The sequence below is a fragment of the Sinocyclocheilus grahami genome, unplaced genomic scaffold (assembly GCF_001515645.1).
Source record: "Sinocyclocheilus grahami isolate Dianchi unplaced genomic scaffold, SAMN03320097.WGS_v1.1 scaffold170.1, whole genome shotgun sequence".
Taxonomy (NCBI): domain Eukaryota; kingdom Metazoa; phylum Chordata; class Actinopteri; order Cypriniformes; family Cyprinidae; genus Sinocyclocheilus; species Sinocyclocheilus grahami.
This window is the reverse complement of record NW_015505349.1, coordinates 1,495,655-1,521,420: the sequence shown is the minus strand read 5'-3', so window position 1 is coordinate 1,521,420 and position 25,766 is coordinate 1,495,655. Positions and strand designations below refer to the sequence as shown.

Sequence of the window (25,766 nt, the reverse complement as noted above, 5' to 3'; positions counted from 1 at the left end):
AATTATTTTTTCGTTTTTCGTTAAAAATATTTAACGCAATTAACGCAGGGGCGGGGCTAGGGTTGGCCACTCCACTCACAACTGTTGCTTCTGTCACTTTTTCTCTTGACAAGAAGTGCATTTATTCAATCGCAGAACGACTGAGAACGGAAGACGTTTCAGACGCGCGAGTCGCGAGTCAAACGAGCGCGGATTTCAATAAAATTCATATCAAACCATCTTGTTTTATAGCCTTTTCTTTTGGCATGATCTGTATAAAATGACAGTTGTTACATAACTAACCTTATAATAAATATTACAGCTCAAAATGACCTTGCATCAAGTATGCTAAAGTTGCTTAAAATACATTGTGAAAAAGGCTAACACAGACACTTGCCATCTTATCAAGTTTGCTATTACGGATGTTTCCAGTTCAGCATGGATATTCCATATGGGGATATAACAAATTAGAAGTGTTTTGTTTTCACAAGATTTTTTTTAAATCTTCAGTCCATCAGACTACTAAGCAGTCTCTAGTTCACTCTCTTCTTAGCACTTTGTCATTTTTTCTGTCAATTACAGATATGTACCCAACTATACTGGGGTGCTGCTCATCTTTTCTTCTAGTGAACACAACATTTAACACATGCCTCTTTAATGCATTACTGTCTGCTACAGATGCATTTAACTACTTTTTAATACAACACAATGTCTTTTACTTATGGAGTTCCTTAGTGCTCCTATCCCATTACTTCAATCATTGTTTAACAGATTTCCCAATTATTATATCATTTACCTTAGTGTTTACTATCCCTGCGTTTTGCTTGCACAATCTATTGTCCAGAAAACCCTGTGTAAGCTTTGAAAATGACAAAAGGGGCAGTTATACTTCAGAATCGCGTTGACATGCCATGTGGTGACACGCTACAGCATCTTAAATTATATATATATATATATGGCTGGTAATTTAACACGTTAATTAGATTGATTAATTACGGTGAAAAATAACTCGCTAAAATTATTAACGCATTTAACGCACTTGCCCCGCCCCAAACCTATGTGGGTAACGATTTGAACGAATTGGGTGAACCATTTGGCGCGTTGAACCATTGGCCATGGCCATAGGCGCGTTGGCTTTGAAGCGGCGCTGCACAGATCGATCGGTGTATGACAAAGTGAGAGCGATTCAAAAGCATAAGGAGCCATCTGTTCTCTAATAGCTCTTGCGGTACTTTGATGTCACACACCGATCGATCTGATGGTGATGATCCGCTTCAAGTCATACAAGCCTAATGATTTAATGGACCATTCATAAAGAACCATTTACTTCACTCCTGAATGAATCAGCCATTTGAACGAATCAAATGAATGAATGAATGACTCGATGACTTAAAGACATTTACCACCACCTACTGGCAGTTTTAGTTTATTATTTAGAGTATCATTTCATTAAAGAAATAATTTCATATTTACATAGTAATATTAATAAAATTAATTATTAAAGGTATAGTTCCCCCACCCAAAAATGACAATTGTGTCATCATTTACTCACCCTCATGGTCCAAAAGAGTATATGTAATAAATTTGTTCAAACAAAATATTTCTTGCTGAAGCAATTTTTTGTAATGTCTATTTGATGCTTTACACAAAAAATACTTTAAATCATATTTTGGGAGTAATCTCTCAGCTACATTTGATGGCTACCCGCTCAGATTGTGCTACCTCCCATTAAAAAGATAGGTAGCATAAATCGATAGCAAAAATGCTACCTATCAGATTGTGCTACCAGCATCTTATTCATGTGATTTCTGGTTTGAGGCTTTTTTTAATGTCCATACCTACCCCTACCCTAAACCTACCCGTACATACATACCCTTACCATAAATTTACCCTTAAAACAATGCAAATATATTTTTGGTAGCACAATCTGATAGGTAGCATGTTTCGTCGGTACACCGGCGCTCGCTGTCTCAAGTCCCATTCGTTTACATGGAGAGGGCGGAGTTTATGACCTGTACTGTACTGCAGCCAGCCACCAGGGGGCGATCAAAAAGCCCGCAACTTCACTTTTCAGGACATGTGAGGCACACCCGTTTTTATACAGTCTATGGGCACACCCGATATAAACACATTCTACCTAAAAGCAATTTAACGGTGTCCGCCATGCGTTGAAATGCATAAAAAAAATATATATATATATATACACAGTGTTGGGAGTAACGCATTACAAAAGTAATAATATTACAGTAGTATATTACCTTTTGCTGTAACGCAGTAATAACGCATTACTAATCAAATTTGGGTAATATTATTACTCATTACAATCGACGCAAGTTACACCAACATATTACTAACACCGCAAAACAGCACCAGAGAAAAAAATCCGCGCGTAAAATAGTTAGTCTATCTTCTGTTGCTGGAATTAGATGGTTGAGATTACTGCAGAGACGGATTTATACATTTGTGAGATGGACACACTCCTGTTATTTTCAGTTGATCGGAGAAAAGGATAAGAATGCTTAGCAATATGTGCGACACCAAACTCTCAACATGGAGAAATATCACGAGTAAAACCTGGAAACACCTGGACTGGTGCCACTAACACCAAGCTATCAGAGAGAGCTGCGGGGTCAGAGAAGAGGAAAAAAGCGGCGGACGAGCGCAGACAAGCAACAAAAATTAAGTTTAACTAAAAATAACAAAATCTGTTTTTGTTAAATCATAGTCCATATAACTATGCCGTTCCGCGCCGTATGGCGCGCTGTGAGGATCATTTAAATTTAGGCTATTAGTTTAGGCTACTCCTCATTGAGAATGTTTTTTGTTTGTTTGTTTTAAACAGGCCTATAATTAAAATGATCAACACTGCAGTCATCGATGAAAATTAAGAGCAGCTTTATTTCGTGCACAGATTTTCAAAAACAACCTGTTTAACGCTAAATACGTTTCTTCTCATGTTTTTCACTATACGGGCCACAAGAGAAATATTAAGGGAATAATTTAAGACAGATATATACCATCATCAGCCTATATTGAAGTAATTTTGTCTCTTGTTGTCTCAGAGAATATGCGCCGTTAATGCAGCGTTAGAAAGCTCTGTCAGTTGTTTTACTTTCACTTTCTCTATAGTGAGTTTACTGACCTTCACCAGCATAACTCTTGCACAGTTTGCGCGTTGCTTGCTTGTGTTGCTTGACCCCGCCCCCATAATATCAATCGTTTATAGGCCACATATTAGGCATTTTTTAATGTTTATTTTTTTAATGTTAATGAAAGTGACACCAAAAATAAGGGAACATCATTGGGAAATCCTTGGGAGGGCTGTGGGCTAAGCAAGTTTCTGATGGGCCCCGTCAAGCCCCGCCCTAGCGCCACCACTGATTAGCCTAATTCGTTTTGGTTTGTTTAGCAACTTATATTTTTCATTCTTGTTTTCTTCTGAAACCGTTCAAATTTGCCTATAGGCTAGGTATTGTGTTTATTGTTTGTACATTATAACATTTCACTTTATTTACCGGTGTTATTTATGAATGCAATAATGTGGTTTCTGCTTATCTGTGTTTAACCTAAACTACAACGTAACATTAATGTAGACCTACATACCGGCATCTAAATATGATTTTATAACTGTATGCTATATAGACCTACCACATTACCCTCCACTGGGTGTAGAATGAGCAGCTAGTCTATCTTCTGTTGCTGGAATTAGATGGTTGAGATTACTGCAGAGACGGATTTATACATTTGTGAGATGGACACACTCCTGTTATTTTCAGTTGATCGGAGAAAAGGATAAGAATGCTTAGCAATATGTGCGACACCAAACTCTCAACATGGAGAAATATCACGAGTAAAACCTGGAAACACCTGGACTGGTGCCACTAACACCAAGCTATCAGAGAGAGCTGCGGGGTCAGAGAAGAGGAAAAAAGCGGCGGACGAGCGCAGACAAGCAACAAAAATTAAGTTTAACTAAAAATAACAAAATCTGTTTTTGTTAAATCATAGTCCATATAACTATGCCGTTCCGCGCCGTATGGCGCGCTGTGAGGATCATTTAAATTTAGGCTATTAGTTTAGGCTACTCCTCATTGAGAATGTTTTTTGTTTGTTTGTTTTAAACAGGCCTATAATTAAAATGATCAACACTGCAGTCATCGATGAAAATTAAGAGCAGCTTTATTTCGTGCACAGATTTTCAAAAACAACCTGTTTAACGCTAAATACGTTTTTTCTCATGTTTTTCACTATACGGGCCACAAGAGAAATATTAAGGGAATAATTTAAGACAGATATATACCATCATCAGCCTATATTGAAGTAATTTTGTCTCTTGTTGTCTCAGAGAATATGCGCCGTTAATGCAGCGTTAGAAAGCTCTGTCAGTTGTTTTACTTTCACTTTCTCTATAGTGAGTTTACTGACCTTCACCAGCATAACTCTTGCACAGTTTGCGCGTTGCTTGCTTGTGTTGCTTGACCCCGCCCCCATAATATCAATCGTTTATAGGCCACATATTAGGCATTTTTTAATGTTTATTTTTTTAATGTTAATGAAAGTGACACCAAAAATAAGGGAACATCATTGGGAAATCCTTGGGAGGGCTGTGGGCTAAGCAAGTTTCTGATGGGCCCCGTCAAGCCCCGCCCTAGCGCCACCACTGATTAGCCTAATTCGTTTTGGTTTGTTTAGCAACTTATATTTATATATATATATATATATATATATATATATATATATAAACGTTCTACCTAAAAGCAACTTAACGCACATTTCAACGCATAAAAACTACATCTCCCATAACGCAAGGCGCAACTCAAGCTTTGGGCGAGTCTATTTTGTAACTCGGTGGGGGGATAGCAATGGTAAAATTATGATTTGGACAAACTATATTAAAGTTTTTAATTATTACCCAATTATGTTTATTGTAAAATATTATTCGAAACGTTTAACATTTGGCCATCAATGCAATTAATGTATATGACGGTTTATTATAAACACAATTTTGTGTTATTTTCCTGTATCTTGAATAATAGCACAGTCTCAACTCAAACTCTGCACATGTTGGCTCTACGCTCATGAACTGAAGAATACTTGCTGAACTGTTAACGGTGCAGGGAATAGCCGGTCAGGCAACCGTCCAGCCTCCCCTCACACTGGAAAGTCACGGAGCTCCCGCCACTTCCAGGGATAAAGTTACAGAAACGGCTTAGTTTGATCTTTTTGTTGTTTATCTTTTGCCCGTGAGGTATTTCTGTATTCAGTACCGTGGAGAGGCCAAGTAATATCGGATGTGGTGAGTTCTGCATACTTATGTGCCTAGCTAATGCTAACTAGCTAACGTGTCCACAAGAACACAGTCACAGCTAGCCAGAGCCAAGTTTTTACCGCTGAAGTTGGCTAGCTAGGCGCAACAATTTGCCTGTGAATTTCAACTGGCCACTTTTTCACGAACAGCCAGCTAACGGCGTGCGCAAGACAATGCGCTCCAGGCGCACATCACAAGAAACGAACTCATCCTTGCGGAAAAGTTGGCTAGTCCTCCCGTCATACGCTTCGCGTTATTTTTCAGATTTCCTTCATGCTCTGCAAGAAGGTTGCGCTAAGCTAATAAGCTGCGTTTTTGCAGGCTAACGTTATCGCAAAACGTCCTCGCACCGTTTCCCTGAAAGCTAGCCTGGAAAGATAGCGAGATAATTTGTCAGTCCACTTATCTGCACAACTGCTTAGATTACAGTCTTTTTAAAGTATCTCAAGATTCACCCTAGGGAAAATAGACCAAATACTGAATCAAACTTGTCAGTATGTGGGGTACCCTGTCATTGCCTTGCTTCTCCGTTTAGATCACTGATCATTAAAACTCGACCTGTTTATGTAACCCTGTGCACTGTTAGCATCGATTTGCTATAATGTAAACTGCAGCTTCTTTAAATCCAACGATCCCTCTTTAGTAAGCATACAACCGCTATGTGAAACTCATTTTTAGATGGTGTTTTGCAGCGAGCTAACTGGCTCACTCGGACTGTGAGGTTTTGACTATCAAGTGCAGGTGCGTGAGCGATGCGTTGGGGATTGTTGACATTATTTGTGCCTGCTGTACAGGTAACTCACACAAGGGAAATTTGCTTCTTGTATATGCACCATATGCGAGAATAAGCGGCCCACTTGGGCCTTTGTCACAAGTATCACCCCATCCCCCAACGCTTATTCCACTCATTTACAAGAAAGCCCATGCCTAACCCCTCATTTTAGCAGTCATTGCTTTTGAAAGACAGTTTTACATGGGTTTTTGGTTTAGGAGAGGTAAACTACTCTATGCAAATCAACGAGGGCTATTCTTCAGTGTTATGGATGCATCATAAGTGTGGATGTTCAGTGTTTCTACCGGCTGTTATGTTATGGTTGTGTTATGGCTTAATATTATGCCACCGTTTATACCCATCTGCATGGGTGAAATATTTTACCCAAATAGTTTGTCAAGTATGTGTGCTCCTTAGTAAAATAGTTGTGACCTAGTTTACAGAGACAGCTGTCAACTAGCAGGTTCTATGGCTTTCTTCATGTTTATGTTAAGTAGAGTGAATAAGTGCAGCAACTGCTTTAGTGTTTTGCTTCATTATGTCTATTAAGTTATCAAATAAGCACTTTATGCCTCCATTCAGCCATTTGACAAATATTCTATAGATTTGCATGTTTCTTTTATAGGTTTTGCATGCCATAATGTTTACTTTGAGTAGTAATAAATATGTACATTTGTATACGTGTACATTTCGTTTTGGCTGTTAATTGTAAGTAAATCATTATCTTTGCATTGCTGTAGCCTAGAGTGCCATTGAGAGACATGTATGACAATATCTTACAAAATTGTGTCTTTAAAAAAAAAGGAGAATTGTAGATTGAATGCATAAACATATTTTCCATCCACAACAAGATTATAATTGTACTGTTTTCATATATCCATAGCGTTTATAAGGGCAAGGGCGTTAAATATCTCAGAACACATATAGTTATTTTCCAACATATTAGGACTCAAATAATACACGCATCATAAGTTTTCCTTAAAACGTTGCTTTTACTTTCAGTATAATTTGTATCTCATATGTAAATTGTCCAGGACATAAAACCATTTAAAGGGAAAGTTCCCACAAAATAAAAACGGTAATTTTCTTTAACCTTCACATCTTTCAAAAACTGTTTGCCTTTTTTTCCTGTGGAACACACAATATATTTTGAAGAAATTTGGTAACCATTGACAAAACACTGAATGGACAAAAGACACTGAGACAGTTTTTAACATCTTTTTTTTTGTGGAACATAAAAGATAAGGTCATACAGGTTTGGACGTAAATTATGGCATTTTTAATTTTGGCGAACTATCCTTCTACAGCATGGATTCAGTTCTTTATCCACAGCCTCATGACAATGGATAACGTGGTTCAGTTCATTATGCACAACTGAATATCAATTACAAAAGCCTGAAGTCCCGGCATATGCAGAAGTGGGTGGGTTTTCCGTAAAGTCATAGGTAGGGCAGCCAATGGGCGACTGCAGAGGAGTTGCAGCAGTCTTGGCCAGACCACCTTTTCCTGTTCCTCTTTATCCGAGCAGCTCCGCCCCTGTGCCACAGCTGCCATTTTGGTTTTGTTCCGTTCGCTGAAACCAACCCAGAAACGCGACACAGGCAGGCAGCAGACTGAACGACACGGTGACTCTGCAGGATAGTGAAGGGGCTTTACTCACAGCATCTCGCTCAGCGCTGTTCGTGCTGTTGCTGTCCGTTTTCTCCTCGCATCTACATCAGCCTGCAATCCGCACCATCTAAGTTAGTTTCACACGAGGAGCGGTTTGCTGACACTGAGAGTGGACTGAGAAGTATTATTGGTAAGAGACAAACATTGCGCTCAGTGCAAGCAGCTGTCCGCTCGAATAGCGCTTTATCGCGTGTATTTCCCCGACTGTACTCGCCCAGGCTCGTATAATGATGTTCTGGGTGATCAGCATGGATCAGATCGTTGTGTTTGTACAGGCGCCGAGTTCTTTCATTCACTGGTTAGCATGCGAACTTGAAACTGTAGTGAGCTAGGCCTCAGGCTCAGTAAACTGCCTGCACCAACTATTACAACGCAATTAGCAGGCTAGCAAGCTAGGTGTCTAAGAGTCCCCTCGTGTTCCCTGCTAAGTGATCATCCGGTTAAATTTGGCAAATTTGATTAGCGGCAGGCGACCTGCTTCGCATGTCTTATTTAACATTTGATATCTTGACATACTGCGGATGATTTTTTGTGTGTGTGCTTTTTTTCGAAACGGAAGTGAATATCTGAAATGTACAAAGCAGGTGTGACCGTTGATCAAAACGAGATAATCGATCTTGTGTTATTTTTGCTTATGTCACGCACAGATTTATTCTCAATCTGCTCATATCGTAATCTTGGTGTGTCAATATATTAAGTTCACTTCACTATCTATACGCGAATGGAATTTGTGGGCATTATTCTGGTTTTATTAAACAAAAATTAAAATTCGGTATAACACTCTCTTGTTCTAAACATGTATGACCGACTTTCTTTCTTCCGTGGAACAAAAAAGTTGTTGTCAGGCAGAATGACAGCCTCAGTCATTGTATGGAAAAAACGAGAGTGAATGAGTGTCATTTTCTGCCTGATGACTCGTTTTATGTAGCACAGGAGTCGCCATACAGGTTTAGAACAACATGAGTGAGGAAATGCAGACGGTTCTCGATGCACTGTCGCTCAAATACCGAGAGCTGTGTTCAGAACGGCACGATTGCATGCGGAATCACCGCTCGTGAGTTTGTAGTCGTTCTAGAATCTACGCTCTCTTTCGAGGGCAGTTGAACTGCAGCTTAAAGAGCGTTATAAAGTTTCGTTTCAGTAAAGCAAGTCTTCCTCCTGTGTCTCACCCCACATTTTAGTGAATGTCATAGATGTTGAACTCCGCGTCATACTTGGCCACTCAGCGCCTTATTAGCGAGATATCCTAACATGATACTTGGGATATGAATGGATGGGCAACCGTCCATTCATATCAAAGAGTTTAAGTTTGTGTTGTGGAAACGCTGCACGGAACCGGTCTTGGGATGCGACATTCACTGCAGTTTTGTTTTAACGAATCAGCGTTTTAAAGGCAAAATGGGTGAGCCAGTAGATGTACGGAGCCGTTCACCATAAACACAACGCTTCTGTCCTCGAGCTATTTATAGCCAAAGCGCTTCATCTTGCGGCAGAAATCAGCCTCTCCTTGTGCTGTGGAAAGACAAACCTTATTGTTTTTATTCCATGTATAAGTGATCAAAATGTAGTTTGGTGCTTTCCCTTTCATTTATTTTTTTTCTTAGTACAAATGCAATTATTTGCGAAATATGAGTAGTCTAATAATAACTAGCCTTGCTTTTAAAGACTAGAATTTCTTTGTGTCCTTTAGAATGAGGCTGACTTCACTGCATTGCTGTAAAGGAACTGTCCAGTGCTGAAATAACCATTTATGGCTAATTTCCACAAAGCAGTATGGGTCACAGTACGGTACGATACAGGACAGTACACCCTGATCTGTCTTGCGTTTCCCCCGCCAACAGTACCATTACTTGATAGGTGTGGTGTATGCCGGAAAGTAGCGACATTGTGTGTATGAGTGTGAAAATATAAAATTATAAAATACACTGTTATATTTTGTTTGCGCACTGATGTAAACAAGCCCAACACACATGAGCAGCATGGCAGAATGAGTGAAGGAGACGCTTCATTCCCCTTGTGTTGTCATTCCCTTGTAGCACACGCTAGTGACGATTCTGTCAACCAATCAATGTTCTGCATTGAGTCTAGCTCCACCCTTTAGATACCGGACTACTGTTCTAGGTACCAAAACGGAAGGGTCCCAAAAAAGTGGTACGGTTAACTATTTTGGTACCATTCGCAACTTCTGACAATGGAAACAGAAATAATTAAGTACCGTGCTGTACTGAACTCTACCGCTCTGTGGAAATGAGCCATTATGTATTTAAGGGTATATTTCAACATTCTTCTAAATGCATGTTGCATGTTTGTTTTTTGTTTTTTACACAGATGATCGTTTGTCTGGGGCCCGTTCTTCGTACATCGCTTATTACATCCGAGATTAAATGTCACATCCAAGATGATATCATCGCGCTAATCAGGATCTGGCTAATTCGGTTCTTCAAGCACACCTGTTGTTGATGATTAGTATGGCTGGATTGAGTTATCTGAGATAATTGCGTGTTCATGGGTTGGTTTAAAAGGGGCTATGTATCGATACTCGAAACCACGATCAGCAGTGCAGCGATTGGCTGGCGGCAAGACTGCAGCGTAATGAGATCATATAATTAAAAAAGACACCTGCTGGAAAAACTTGACAAATTTCTGGACTTTTATAAGGAAACAGCCAAGCGAACAAAACTACATAAATGTTATAATAGATAAATTAAATGTCCACTGTTTTTATTTAATTTTTTACATGATTCCCAATTATTTATTCACAATTTCTAATATTTGTACAGGCTTTACATTTTTATTTCAATGTAGTAATTAGCAATTAATTTAATTTTATATTTGAACAGATTTGTTACGTGACAGCATTAATTAAAGTTTCTTAAGGGTCAAGATCAAGTTATCTGCATCTCCTGCGCTCCATCAAGCCACTCCCATAATAGCTGTCATCACTCAAATTAATGCACTACTCTACATTATCTGTATAGCGTGTGTAAGACTCTAATACAATTATGAAGTAATTATTTTATAATGAATAAATCTTTCAGTGAGTAAAACTGGCTGTGTATAGTATTAAAGACTACACAACATTATTATATTATCTTTAAATTAATTTTTAAATGACTTATTTAAAATTATTGTCCCTGTATCAGTAGGATACTCTTGTAATAAAGTAGCGGTGGCTGGGACGGATGTTAAGTGTCAATTTTGCTTAAAAAGATGCAATCTAATCCTGTTTACATGAAATAAGCCTGCTCCAGAGCAGGTTTAAGCTTAAGGACCTGTTGCTATGACAGCAACTCCGGGATGAGCTTCGAAAAACCAAACAATCCAAGATCATGCCAAATCATCCACTATCAAATCCAGCTAACTGAGTAAGCGACGTATGAAGAACGAGTCCCTGTTCTTTAATACATTTTTTTTTTTTTATTATATACATTTGTGCTCTTTTGTTCCATGTTGGCTGTATACCAAGATTTTAAAACATCTTTGTTCAATAATGAGTAAAAGTACAATTTGTAGAACTCTTTTTATCCAGGTGCTTGCACATTAAATAGTGTTTTCAAACCATCTGGGTGCTGGTTGCTATTATTGTTCATTTGCACCACTGCTTTCCATTTGTTTGTGGGAATAACGCGTGAGCTTTTGCCAAGTCCTAGTGCAAATAGCCTGTAAATGCTTTTAAGCCTCCACCAAGATGTTAACTGGTTTGTTTCATTTGGGAAACAACATTCCACCAAAACCAAGTGACCTGTTCTTTTTATTTTCTCTGTAGATTTCACGTGATCTGCAGTGTTTGCATAACAATATTTAGGCGCTCAGAATTAATAATATTCACTTGAAAATACAGAGGTTGAGCTTGCTTTCTTTTCTTCTAGATGTCCAGCTCGCCGCTGTCCAAGAAGCGTCGCGTGTCAGGATCAGAGACGAAGACGGGATCCCACTGCTCCTCCTCTAACTCTGTCAGAACCGAACTGTCCCACACACCAGCTAACGTAGGTTCAAGTCAAGCTTTTTAAAAATAACTTGTTTGTCTAGATGTCCCGGTTATATGCAATCTAAACGGGTATGTGTAGGCACATATTTTGTGAATATAATCTTCATTCTTTACTGTGTTTGGTTGTTGAAAGGCAGCCGGTTTCATAAGTTATGCTTGTCTACTTATAGTCTGATAACTGTGGTTTTGGTCTCTGCAGGGCATGGCTAAGAATGGAAATGATGCTGAGATCGACGAGGGCTTGTACTCCAGACAGCTGTGAGTTTGGCCTTCATTTCAGTTTGATGTATCCTTAAGGCCCCGATATACTTCAAACAAAGTTCGTTTTCGTTCTTTATTTGGGGGCAAAAAGAAGTTTGAAAAGGCTGAGCGACGGTATACTGTATTCAAACTTTCTGACACCCTCCGTGCTGCTGTAGCCGGGTTGTAGATTATTATGTTTCGCGCCGCTCGCGCATATGCCCTAAACGCAACAACGATGCAATGATGAAATGTATCTAGGTGTGAGACGGGTACCAATGGTCAGAATATTATAGACAAAAGAATAATGATTAGCAGCAGTTCAGAGTCAAGTATCATGTTAGCAATACAAAAGAACCAACCATTTCCATAATCGGCCCTTTATAGGAAGTGTGAATGGCTCATAGTCTGAACTTTTTTTTTTGGTCTGAAAACTTTAGCATGATGTGAAAAAAAATATTGGAGTCATCTCAATAACACAGACGTGTTACTTTATTTTATGATTGTTCATTTATTTTATTAAACTGGGCAAATTATTGCACCTTTTTATATTTTATGTGCATCATGATTTAATTTGGATAAAAACAAAGGTTAATTATTGTATGTTCTTTTGGCATTTCATTTATCGCATACCTTTCAAATTCGCATACAGAAAAAAATGGCAGCAGCAGTATAGTGTAAAAATAATTATTTGAAACCGGTATTTGCTACTCGCCACCTTATCTCCACTCTTTCCTTTCATTCTTTTCATGGCTTTGGAAAACTGGCATCGGATGTTTCACCACGTCACTTTGCATAACTCGTGCTTTGTTGCAATTTCTTTCTAGGAATTAAATGCTTTCTCTAAATCTTTAAAGTCTCTCCGCGAGCGATCGTACAGGTGCGGATATATCTGTGGCAGTTCAGCTATTCCAGTGTATTCATATTGCTAGTAACTTGGTGTTGTTGCTGTTCTAGATGTTGTTCTCCTGTCTGACCTCCGTGGAATGAGAAATGAACTGGGGGGGAAAAAAATCTCACGTCAAAGAAGGTGGTGTTTCAGAACACACCCACCGATTGCGTAATCGCCACGGACCAATGGAAGCTCAAAGGTGTTTAGGAGGCAAAACGAACTCCCCCAGAAAGTTCGCTTTGGTGAGCTGTTTCGAACTGCCTAAACGAACTCAAAACTAACTTCGTTTCGGCCTGATTTTGTTCGAAATGACATCATATCAGTTCGTTCTTCGATTTTGTTTGAAGTATATCGGGGCCTTTTAGAATGTTCTTTTTCAGCAAATAAGAGATCACATGAGTAGTTGTTAAATTTAGTATGTGTCTCTCAGGTACGTACTGGGCCATGATGCTATGAAACGCATGCAGAGCTCCAATGTTTTGATCTCAGGGCTGCGAGGTTTGGGTGTAGAAATAGCCAAGAATGTCATTCTGGGAGGAGTCAAGAGTGTCACCCTGCATGACCAGGGCGTGGCTGAGTGGAATGACCTTTCGTCACAGGTCAGTGGTTGGTCATGAGTCATAACCATAAGTGTGTGACTGCAAAACACAGCCATTGCTGCTAATAATGCAGAGGGGCTGTAAAATAACTAAAACAAGAGTATAGTCAAAATCCACATTTGATGGCTCAAATGACAATTAAATTACATTACTCTCCAAAAGTTTGGGGTCAGTAAGATAAAGTAATGTTAAATATTTGAAATATTTAAAATAAATGCTGATCTTCTCAAATTTCTATTAATCAAGATTCCTAAGAAAAATGTTTTCTGGTTTCCACTAGGGTTGGGCGATATCGTCCGATGCCAAATTTGTAGACATTTACCTTATAAGGGAAAACAACTAACGATTCCTAACACCGTGTCTACACCGGATGCGAGTGGCACGACAAAATACTATAGAACCACTGATCTATTATTAAGATTAATTATGTATAGATCAGTCAAAAGAACTCATTATAATCAGTGATGCTGTCTACACTGGATGCGGCGCGCGTGACACGACAAATCCCTGACAGTAAACTGCTGCCGCGTTCTATTTATGACGTGCTGACACAAATTTCAAATGATTTTCAACGGTCGCTTTGTCGTGTCCAGTGTAGGCAGTCTTTAGCTGGTGTAGACACGGTGTAAGGAGAGATGACTGAGGACGATGGCGAATGATTTGCAGATCCTCAGTACCACTGACAAAAATAAAATCTTGTAAAATGTTGCAAGTACTGCCGCTCCATAGTATAAACCGAGTACGTGCGATCACGAATCTCACAAATACAAATGTTTTTACGACTTTTTTATGACTAAATTTGGTAATGGGAGAGTAAAAATATTTTTAAAACGTACACCGTTCAAACTAGGCTGCTTATGTTGAAGTGTTTGGGATGTGGCTTTTAATGATGAGACCTTTTTTGTAATCAGGCTCTCAAAAAGTATATAACAGTTTGGATATAGATTTATCGGCCAACGTATCGGTTATCGGCTTTCAAAAATAAAGAATAATCGGTTATCGGTATCGGCCAAAATTTTCATATCGGTGCATCCCTAGTTTTGAGACTTTAGTCTTTGCAACTTCAGGGATCTTATCTATGCACAATCAGCTTGTAACACTCCAAAGAGAAAGGAAAACTTGAAATCGCATCATATGACCCCTTTAAAATATATTACAATAGAAAAATGTAAGTTGTATTAATATTTCACAGTATTACTGTATTTTTATTAAAGTCTTCTTTTACAAACATTATAAAATATTACTGATCCAAAACTTTTGAACAGCAGTGAACATTAACAAATTAAGACATTATATAACAATATTCAGTGGACTAAAAAAAAAAATTTTAGGAATAAGGAAATTGAAATGTAGTGTGATGTTAATTGTAGTAGTAATAAAAATAGTGTTTGTTACATGTCTTAGTTTTACCTGCGTGAGGAGGATCTTGGGAAGAACCGTGCCGAGGTCAGTCAGCTTCGACTGGCAGAACTCAACAGCTATGTGCCTGTAACCTCCTTCACTGGCGCCCTCACCAACGAATCCCTGACCAAATTTCAGGTACTGTTGTTATGGATCCACTGGACTACATCCATAAGCTCAACACATGGACTAAATCCTACTTTTCCCACATGCATACAGAACTTTGCATTACTTAGTTTAATGCATTTAAGAGAGTAGGCTAACAGACGTTTGTGTGTTTGACCAGGTTGTTGTGCTCACCAACTCCAGCCTCGATGAGCAGATGCGCGTCGGTGACTTCTGCCATAGTAATGGCATTAAGTTGATCGTGGCAGACACGCGTGGGCTGTTTGGGTAGAATGCCTTTCTTGTTTTGTGTCGAGTTAAGGTTTTTGGGTATTATTTTGTCTCATGCATGTTCTGTATTTCAATAGGCAACTGTTCTGTGATTTTGGGGAGGAAATGACAGTGTTTGACATCAATGGAGAGCAGCCACTGAGCGCCATGATCTCAATGATCACAAAGGTAAAAATTGTTAACTGGACTTGGCTAAATTATACTGTGTGATGGTAACTTTTAAACCTTGATTATTGTAGAGTCAGAGCGAATTAAGTGTCACATTGACATTTGTTAAACTTCTGGCTGTCTGAACCTTTTGCTCTTTTTGTGTTGTGTGTGTGTGAAAAGGACAGTGCTGGTGTGGTTACATGTCTGGATGAAGCACGGCATGGATTTGAGAGTGGAGATTTCGTCACTTTCACAGAAGTGCAGGGCATGACAGAGCTCAATGGCTGTGATCCAATAGAGATCAAGACACTGGGTGAGTTATCATAGGTTTTCTCATTTTAACAGACCCAGAAACCGCCCAGTCTCTTGTTAGCCCAGAGACCTCCACAAACATACTAGATCGGTGGTTCTCAACTTTTTGACTCCAATAAGCAAATATAATTAAAATGATTACATTTCAGAGTTCCAGGAGTTGTCATTTTTTCTGGCATCCCAATCTTTCTAACAGTGAATTATTTACATACTCTTCCAGTCCTTTGTGATTTACTCTGTGGATTAAGGGGGGGAAAAAGTTTTTTACTTCACAATAAAATATTTTACTATCTACAATATTTGTTATACAAATGCACATGGCATTTTGATATTTTATTCATGTTCATGATTTTTAGGTCTAGAAGTCACAAAAGTAGATTACATTATTTTTCAATATGTGTGTGTTTATTTAATTTATCTAATAGATAGATGCATAGTTAGATATTTAGTAGTTTTAGCTATAAAATAATTTGACGTCATTTTCAGGCCCTCTTGGATTTTTGCTGAGGGCAAAATCACTTGGTAAATGACTAGTGTCATTTAGCGAAATAATTAAGCATGAAAAGGCTTTTTGCAAAAAGCTTGCTGACAACATCAAAAAGTGCTCAAACCGTTTTCATTGGACTCTTTTTTGCCTCATCTTCCTCACTGTGTGTCAAGGCATTCACATTTGTCTACGTCTTGGCAAATTTACAACCATTTCAGATGTCTGGAACTTTTAGACTATGGCTGTTTAACAGGTTTAACTGCTGTTTGTGTCGACCTACTTTTTAAAATGTAACTGGATCAGCATAAGGCAACAAATGTCAATCACTTTAGCTACTGATCACTTTAGTCACCTACCCCTGTCCTACAGGAACAGGAAGGTGGAAATAAGTTCCTGGTCTCAGAGGCCAAAGCACTGTACTTGTTACTGTTTAAGGAGGTATGCTGTTAACTGTACACCGTTCGAAGGTCAGTCTTTTAGGCTGTTTCATGACTGTGATGTCCTCTGCTGTCAGGTCCTTACACCTTCAGCATCTGTAACACCAGCTCATTCTCGGACTATGTGAGAGGTGGTATTGTCACACAAGTGAAGATGCCCAAGACAGTTGCCTTTGTAAGTTGACACCCATGCTGAGATTAACATTGTAGAACTCATGTAAAGTGAAAAAGTGGATTACATATGCACACTTCTTTCTTCAACCAGAAATCCCTGTCCTCTTCCATGGCCGAACCAGAGTTCATGGTGACTGATTTTGCCAAATTTGATCGTCCAGGCCAACTGCACGTGGGCTTTCAGGCACTGCACGCTTTTGAGAAGAAGCACAGTCGTCTACCGAAGCCCTGGAGTCAGGTGAACACTTCTGCTAGTTGTTAGATTTCTGCATAAGGTCCAATCCACTTTAAAGTTTATTCTTGCCAAGAACTGCAAGAAATGTAATGCCTCAACCACTACGCAGTGTGGCATATGAATGCGGAGTTGTGGACATCAGTCTCAGTGACTCGGCAGTGATCTCTTTCTCTCTCCATACTGCTGCAGTCCGATGCAGACGAGCTTGTGACTCTGGCTGAAGAGGTGAATGCTGCACAGTCCGGATCTGCCAAGCAAGAGCAGCTGGACCAGGCAATCATCAAAAAACTGTCCTGCTTGGCTGCCGGAGACCTGGCACCCATCAATGCCTTTATTGGTGGGCTTGCTGCCCAGGAGGTTATGAAGGTAATACAGTCTCCCATCATTGTCTTTGAGCTTGGGATCAAAGAGATGTAGCGGGAACATGTTGTGTTAGACTCCTCTGTCATGGTCTATTTATTGCTTTTTTTTTTCTTCAGGCTTGCACAGGGAAGTTTATGCCCATCATGCAGTGGCTGTATTTTGATGCTTTGGAGTGCTTATCTGACGCTGAGGATGCCATTCTTACAGAGGAAGAGTGTGCACCTGTGAGTGCTGCTTGTACCATTGTCTTGTGAGATCTATTCATGTTTTTCAATATTTGTTTGATGCTAGTGGAAATGCATGCATCTCACCCAAAAGATTGTTGGTTTATTTCAAGGAATAATTTCTTCATCTTTTTTTCTGTAGAGGAACTGCCGGTATGATGGCCAGATTGCTGTTTTTGGGTCCAAGCTGCAGGAGCTGTTAGCCAAACAGCGATACTTTCTGGTGAGGAGCTGAAATTGGCCATTTGTCAAAATGGGAGATGATTATACCAAGCTAATTATGCAATTGCACAATGCTTGCTTTTTTCCCCCTGAAATTATATTGATCCAATCAAACAAAACCTTTTAAAATCACATTTATCACAAGGCAAGTTTATGCTGCAAGAATTAACTGCTCCAAACTAGATTGTTTTGCCTTTAGTCAAGTGTTATTGTAAACTAAAACTATTAAAAGTATTTTTAATTGCAGCAAAATATAAATATTAGATTAAAACTAATGAAAGTGAGAAACGTTGCATTTGCAACCAACTATAATACATTAGTTGAAGTACTAAAATTACTAATTGAAATAAAATAAGTTAAAGCTATTTGTAAATGTTTAAAAATAATAATAATAATGACAATTGTATAAAATTATTAGTCAAAATAAATGAAAGCTAATTTATAATTCTAAAAACTAATAGTTTATAAATTATACTAAAATAACACTGTTTTAGTGTAAGTATTAATTTTTGTGACTTGTTTCCTGTGTTCAGGTTGGTGCTGGAGCCATTGGTTGTGAGCTGCTGAAAAACTTTGCTATGATGGGCTTGGCCAGCGGTGAAGGAGAGGTCATAGTTACTGATATGGACACCATAGAGAAGTCCAATCTCAATCGACAGTTCCTCTTTAGGCCATGGGACGTTACGGTGAGATTCACTTACACAGATTGAAAAAGGAATTTTGTGAAGAGAACTTGATTGTAATGTCTTCCTTGAATGGTTGCTGATCATTTTTTTGTTCCTCTGAGCAGAAGATGAAGAGCGAGACCGCCGCTGCAGCTGTGAAGCAGATGAACCCATCAATCCGCATCACGGGTCATCAGAACCGTGTAGGGCCTGACACTGAGAAGATCTATGATGACGACTTCTTTGAAAGCCTCGATGGAGTGACAAATGCTCTTGACAATGTAGATGCCCGTAAGTAAGATTTTTAGAAAGCAAAGGGGTTGGTCATGTAGGTTACTTCAAAATTGAACGGTCAAATAGCTGCTTGTGAAATTGACACCGCATGCTTTCCTTTTCCAGGTATGTATATGGACCGGAGGTGTGTGTACTACTGTAAGCCATTGCTGGAGTCTGGTACTCTAGGCACCAAAGGGAATGTGCAGGTGGTCATTCCCTTCCTCACAGAGTCGTACAGCTCCAGCCAGGACCCTCCAGAGAAGTCCATTCCTATCTGCACGCTCAAAAACTTCCCTAATGCAATCGAACACACCCTTCAGGTAAAATTTTTCAACCTTTTCTTTGGGATGAACTTCTGGTGTCTTGAGCCTTGATTGACCTAAATTGTCTGTACCCACCTGCTTTCTTAGTGGGCTCGTGACGAGTTTGAAGGACTTTTCAAACAGCCTGCTGAAAATGCCTTGCAGTATATGACGTAAGTATTATCTCCCTGAACAACCCATAAATTTGCCACGCGTGGTGCTGTCAGCCATTTAAATATGTACTGTTCTCATTCCTCCCCAGAGACCCAAAGTTTATGGAGCGCACACTGAAGCTCCCTGGAGCGCAGCCATTGGAGGTGCTGGAGGCAGTATACAAGAGCCTGGTGACAGATTACCCACACAGCTGGGAGGACTGTGTAGTCTGGGCCCGCAACCACTGGCAGTGTCAATATAACAACAACATCCGTCAGCTACTGCACAATTTCCCCCCAGACCAGGTGAGGCCTGTCTGTTCTCATTTGATCAGCTATCATTGGACTCTTTTCATAAAAATTTGACTGAGAAATTTTACATTTTGGTGTTTTTAGAATTTTTTTTTTTTACTTAATCTGAATTGTATGAAACTTGGTAAAGGGTTTGGCACTTGTTTTGTGGGAAAAATAAAAAATCAAGGAAATGGTTTGAAAAAGTGGAAAGTTTCATCTAGTGGAAACATTTGGAACTGCACCCAAACAAAATCTTAGTGAAAGCCTATTTTTGATATCAAACTCAAATTTGGAACATAACTTGGATTTATGGCTTTTATTGTCTTGTTTTAGAGTAAAACATGTTTAGGAAAATATAGTTCATATAAAAGCAATAATCTGCCAGGTGTCGTCTTTCAAAAGAGACCAAACTTAAGTCTGTGCTGCAAAGCATTCATGATTTACAACAGTTTAAGTTGGAAATGTTATTTTCAGGTCTATGCTCAAAAAGTGGTTAACAGGTAATGGGTTATAACTACTGCGAATGTGTGAAAATATGAAATATCAAAAACATTATCGAAGTAAAATAGATTACATTCACAAATTAAATGTTATTTCTGGTGTGAAATAGTTTTTTTTTGTTGTTGTTGTTTTTTTTACTGTCACGCGAGGAGCACCAGGGTTAATGCATTCAAATACATTGCATTGAAGTCATTGTATTTATAAACAGCAATTGTAGTGTTGTCAAAAGTACCGATATCACAATTCGCCATTGTGGTGTGAACACAATGGCCAATCAGAGCTGTTTAATTAAGAATCCACTCAACAGCGCTCTAAATGCTAGCGGGAAATTCTGGCATCGTCACATTTTTAAAGAGGTGGTTGATTGCGATTTCACTTTTTTTTTTTTTTATGTTAGTGTGTAATGTTGCTGTTTGAGCATAAACAACATCTGCAAAGTTGCGGCGCTAAAAGTTCAATGCAAACGTCTTTTAAAATTCTGGCAGTTTAATGCCTACAAAAACGGCTTGTAGGGACTACGAGTTACTTCCCTGGTTTGTGACATCACAAACCCCGCCCTCGGGAACACGCAACGAAGGGGGCAAGGCCATGCTGCGCTGCTTTAGAGAAGAGGAAGAAAAATATGGATGCACATAAAAATCTATTCATATCTCTTCTAACGAATCTAATGGATTCACAAGTTTCAAAATCAATGTTCTAAAGCAGCGGTTCTTAATACTGTTCCTCTCTCTGTCTGTTTGTCTGGCTGTCTGTCTGTCTGTCTGTCTGTCTGTCTGTCTGTCTGTCTGTCTGTCTGTCTGTCTGTCTGTCTTTCTTTCTTTCAAAAACAATGAACTGTTCCATTTATACACTTATTTTTACATAACTATGAGAAGCGTTAAACATGGACGCTCGTGCGGTTGCCGTACTGTATTAAAGCTTTAATCAGGATAAAACCATATATTAAAAGCTAACCAAAGCAGTAGCATTTACAAATAACAGCGTATCTAAAAGTATGAGACAACAAAAAACATACCATTAAGAGCTGTGCTTGCACAGGTTCTGCGCGATCCTCTTCACTAATATCCTCTGTGTCTCAATCGGGCACAAATTGATAAGCAATATAGACTACGTCATTGTTTACAATACAACCAGAGCACATGTCGCTGAGGTGAGGGGCGGGACGTTTAGATGCGCACTAGAGGCGGTTTAGCCAATCACAACAGACTGGGGGGGGATCATGCTTCATAAAATCAGGAAATGATCAGCGTGTTTATACGAGATGGGACACAATGTGATTGGCTACAATGATCATCGCTTCACACTCTTCACAGAGCGCTTACGCAGATGCACATGGGAGCATTTGAAAGCTGCGTCTGTCAGTGGATCCCTAATATATCTGCTCTCAGACGGATCCGACACAGACATATCTGTTGAACACATGGCCAATCAGAGCTGTCTGAGAATGCACACAACCGCTCAATGCTAGCGGCAAATGATTGTGTCGTCACATTTTTTTACATTTCAGTGCTGACGTCGGTACTTTTGACAGTACTACAATGTATTATGTATGAATTTTTTTTATTCAGTTTTATTGAGGCATAAAGTCAAAATTGTCAAGGATATACAACTGGCCTGAGATCATAATGAAGAAAAAAGATTTATTAAAAAACTTAAGTTGGTTGGCAAAATATTTATTATTTTCCTTGATTAAAAATTCTATCAGAACCTTCAAGTATTGTGCCTTACATCTGAGTGAAACCGATTTTGAAAAAGGAAAAATCTAGGGATGGACTTTTGTGTCCATTGAATGTTGATTGAATGGAGGCAGATCTGAATGCACGCTTGCAGCCGCTTTGTAAGAACGGGACCGGATTTAAGGGGAGACTGGAGAAAGTCTGACTTCACTGGAGTATTAAGTTATGAAATTGGTTAAAAATTACAAGGGAAAAAAACATGCATGGATAAATCAATAAAAATGCATTTGAATTTCCATTTCATGCCAACTTTAACGAACATTTAATTTAATATCTTCTGCTCTTTCTGTCTAGCTTACAAGTTCTGGGGCACCATTCTGGTCGGGTCCGAAGAGATGTCCTCATCCATTAGAATTCAGCACTAACAATGTAAGTATTCACTGTGAAAAGACTCAAATAAAAGATTGTTTTGAAATTTCATGTCGTAACAAAAAATGATTGGTCTTGATATCATTGTGATTGGTAGGATCTTCACATGGACTACATCATGGCAGCAGCTAACTTGCTTGCCCAGTCATATGGCCTGCCGTGCTCCACTGAGCGTTCTGATCTGACTAAGCTGCTGCAGGATGTTAAAGTGCCTGAGTTCACACCCAAGTCAGGAGTCAAGATCCACGTGTCTGATCAGGAGCTACAGAGTGCCAATGCATCAATCGGTAAGAGGTGAAGTGGTGGATGTGGATTTTGAAACTGATGCTGAGCTCCTCCTTTTTGTTTTCAGATTGTATACAGTGATTCCGCAACGAATTAAACCTGATGCTAAAGCAAATGATAGTTTTCACTGTCCCAAACATTGCTCATTTTATTATTCATTTATTTATTTTCAGATGACTCTAGGCTTGAAGAACTGAAGACACGGTTGCCTTCTGCAGAAGCAGCTTCTCAATTCAAGCTCTGTCCCATTGAGTTTGAAAAGGTACTGCTTGTGACACAACCCCAATTTTCCAGCCTTTAGAAATTATGAACTTCAGTTAAAATGCTAATTAAATTATCTTCCTCAGGACGATGAAACAAACTTTCATATGGACTTCATTGTAGCAGCTTCTAATCTAAGAGCAGAGAACTACGACATTCCTCCTGCAGACAGGCACAAGGTGAGAGGGCCAATGAAATGGTTTCTCAACTGTCTTGGGAGGCAAATCCCACCATCACAGATCCTCACCTATCTTTTTCTTTCAGAGCAAACTCATTGCTGGAAAAATCATTCCAGCAATCGCCACGACGACAGCTGCTGTGGTGGGTCTGGTGTGTCTGGAGCTGCTGAAGATCGTTCAGGGGCACAAGAAGCTCAAGTCCTACAAGAACGGCTTCATGAACCTTGCTCTGCCTTTCTTCGCCTTCTCTGAGCCCATAGCTGCTCCCAAACACAAGGTAACCAACAGCATTCTCCATTACAGCAGCAGAGTTGGCATCCCTTTGAATGAATGAGCTACTTTGACACATTTGCTTTCTTTAATAGTACTATGAGATTGATTGGACACTTTGGGACCGCTTTGAGGTGAAGGGCATTCAGCCCAATGGTGAAGAAATGACACTCCGACAGTTCTTGGACTATTTCAAGGTAATACTTGATTCTCATTGTTGATGTGTTTGAAGAAACTAGGGGTGGACATAGAAGATTATTTTAGTACTCCGCAGATAAATGAATCGACTACTTCAATTACCCTAACCCTATCTCAATTTGTTATTCTGGACTATAAGTTTTTATTAAGTATATAAGTATTTAAAGTGTGAAATTAAAAAGGTAAACTTTTAATAACACATTCTGATTGGTTTGGTTGCATAAATTAGTAAGTTATAAGAAATCTAATTTAAGAAATAAAGAAAGAGGCCTTTTTGTGTGTTTTTTTTTTTTTTTTTTTCATGCGGTTAAGTTTATAAATATCAATAATCCATGTTACTTTAGTAAACGGGAAGGTTATTTGCTATATTTTCATGCCATATTTGTGTCCATCCCTTGTAGAAGCAGGCAAACTTGACCTGGTGTACTCATGGTTCACACTCTTATTCCCTCAGAATGAACACAAACTGGAGATCACTATGCTCTCTCAGGGAGTTTCCATGCTCTACTCTTTCTTCATGCCTGCGGCCAAGCTTAAAGAACGGCTGGACCTGCCGTGAGTTGGTTCTTCCTATCTTAGAGACGTACTGAATTCTAATCATGTAGGTGGAATTGAGGCATATGAGATGGAAGAAAATGAAATGTTTGGCTCTGCTTTTGTTTTCACAGGATGACTGAGATCGTGACTAAGGTGTCTAAGAAGAAACTGGGGAAGCATGTTAAAGCACTAGTTTTTGAGCTCTGCTGCAACGACGAGACAGAAGAGGATGTAGAGGTCCCCTACGTCAGATACACCATCCGCTGAGAGGGTTGTTGGGGTAGGGAAGGGGAGTGGTCAGAGGCGGAAGAGGGCGGCCCACTGGGGATGGGGAGCATCAGTATGCTTGGAGAGCCCAAAGAGAAACCAATCAGTTTTTGTTTATTTTTTTAAATCCGTAACTGAAATATATAAGTATTATATCTCAAACACCCCTCTTTCCCAACTGGTTGAGCTCTCTAGGATATGAATCAATCAGGCTGGTTATGTTTAGGACTATGGGGAGCATGTGAATCTTTGGCTGTAACTTATTTGAACTGGTTGTTGTAACGCACAGCTTCAGTGTATGAATTTATCTGTACACCACTCGTCCCTCCCACCCTCTCGATCATCTTTTTCACACCAGTCTTTGTTCCTGTCCTCATGATACTTTTGTGGGCAGCACCATCTTGCTTTGTATTCTGGAGTAAAATATTGACTGATGCCAAAAAAAAGTACAAAGGAGAAAAATCAGTAATGTTCATTTATTTTTTTTTCAGTTCACTGCCTTGGCTTGATGTCACGTTTAGATGTAACTTGAAGCACCCTTTTTGGCCAAGGTCTCGGAGCGAGTTGGTCCACTTACTGAACTCCTGCTCTCCCATAGGCCCAGTGGGAACATCCCTCTGCCTATCTGGCTTTTGTATGGGTTGGGGTCAGGAACTTGCACATAACCATTTTTTTTCTCCCCCATTTTTTTGTTTTGTTTTTTTGGCAGATTTCTGGTGTACACCTTGTAGAACATAAACTCTGTATTCTTTCTACTTTGTTAAACTCCAAAAAACATTACAGTATATATAAAAAAAAGGATTTTAATCTGTAATGGGAGCACTTAGTGTGTTAGTGAATAAAGTTGAAAACATTTTCTTGCTTTATTGTCTTTTCTTTGCTACTGTTGTTTTTAAAATGTATCTATAAAGTTAATAAAAATAATCTGCAATTAATCAAACTGGTTATCAGTAATATTTCAATGTTTCAGTCGGTAGGTTGCACAGTACACTTCTCAACCTGGAGTATTTCATTGTTAATAGAAAGAGAAAAGTCACAATTTAAATATATTTGCAGTTCATGGATATAAACGTTATGTTCATAATCTTTTGTTACATCAATAAATAGCAGAAATAAGTAGTCTGGATCAACATTTTATAAGGATCTAGATAATAGGATTTTATACAGTTTAGAAAATAAATTTTCTAAAGCATTTTCATGTGCTGCGTTATGTAAGACTCCAATTTAACTAAGCCACTTCACGATATTAACCTTTTTGATTTCAATTCTCTCCAGTTAGGCTCTTACAGTGTTCTGAGTCAGTTTTATGGTAAATTAAATGATCCAACTCTTACTGGCCTTCAAATGATAGCACATTGTCCCATTGTTCTGTATAAATTGTACCTTGCCCCCCCCCCTCTATACTGATTTATCTCCTACCTTCTGCAAAGCTGAAAGCGTGATGCTGCCACTGTGCTTCACATTTGCAACTGTTTGTAGTGCCGTTTTAATTTGACAAGTTTGCTCCCATCACGTTACGGAATCATTCTGCAGGTTATCATCTCTCAAGTTCTTGTGGGTGCACTTCATGTGGTTGTCACTTTTCAAGAATAGGTACAATTTTAACCCTAACCCTTTTTTAAAG

General features: G+C 39.1%; 1 protein-coding gene across 2 annotated transcripts; it reads left to right on the top strand.

Annotated features, from left to right (window-relative positions):
* The first annotated feature begins 5,061 nt into the window (after positions 1-5,061).
* uba1 (ubiquitin-like modifier activating enzyme 1) lies at positions 5,062-24,998 on the top strand. Of its 2 annotated transcripts, none has more exons than XM_016283110.1 (26): positions 5,062-5,275; positions 11,600-11,716; positions 11,918-11,976; positions 13,281-13,449; positions 14,854-14,988; positions 15,137-15,243; positions 15,324-15,414; positions 15,577-15,709; positions 16,710-16,807; positions 16,898-17,044; positions 17,231-17,407; positions 17,521-17,628; positions 17,771-17,851; positions 18,384-18,536; positions 18,641-18,806; positions 18,915-19,111; positions 19,202-19,266; positions 19,356-19,551; positions 22,071-22,145; positions 22,243-22,432; positions 22,604-22,692; positions 22,778-22,870; positions 22,956-23,147; positions 23,236-23,337; positions 23,793-23,893; positions 24,007-24,998. In XM_016283110.1, the coding sequence occupies exons 2-26, from the start codon at positions 11,600-11,602 to the stop codon at positions 24,140-24,142; spliced, it is 3,177 nt and encodes a 1,058-aa protein (XP_016138596.1). In that variant the 5' UTR covers positions 5,062-5,275; the 3' UTR covers positions 24,143-24,998. The 2 variants fall into 2 exon arrangements, with proteins under 2 accessions (XP_016138596.1, XP_016138595.1); XM_016283109.1 differs by lacking the exon at positions 5,062-5,275 and adding an exon at positions 7,456-7,860.
* The last annotated feature ends 768 nt before the right edge of the window (positions 24,999-25,766 follow it).

What these genes read in the sequence shown, in the direction of transcription:
- uba1 (XM_016283110.1), top strand. Translation starts at nt 11,600, where the DNA reads ATGTCCAGCTCGCCGCTGTCCAAGAAGCGTCGCGTGTCAGGATCAGAG. An exon ending in CAGAGGAAGAGTGTGCACCT is followed by an intron (nt 17,629 to 17,770) that starts GTGAGTGCTGCT and finishes TTTTTTCTGTAG; the next exon opens with AGGAACTGCCGGTATGATGG. An exon ending in AGTTCTTGGACTATTTCAAG is followed by an intron (nt 23,338 to 23,792) that starts GTAATACTTGAT and finishes TTATTCCCTCAG; the next exon opens with AATGAACACAAACTGGAGAT.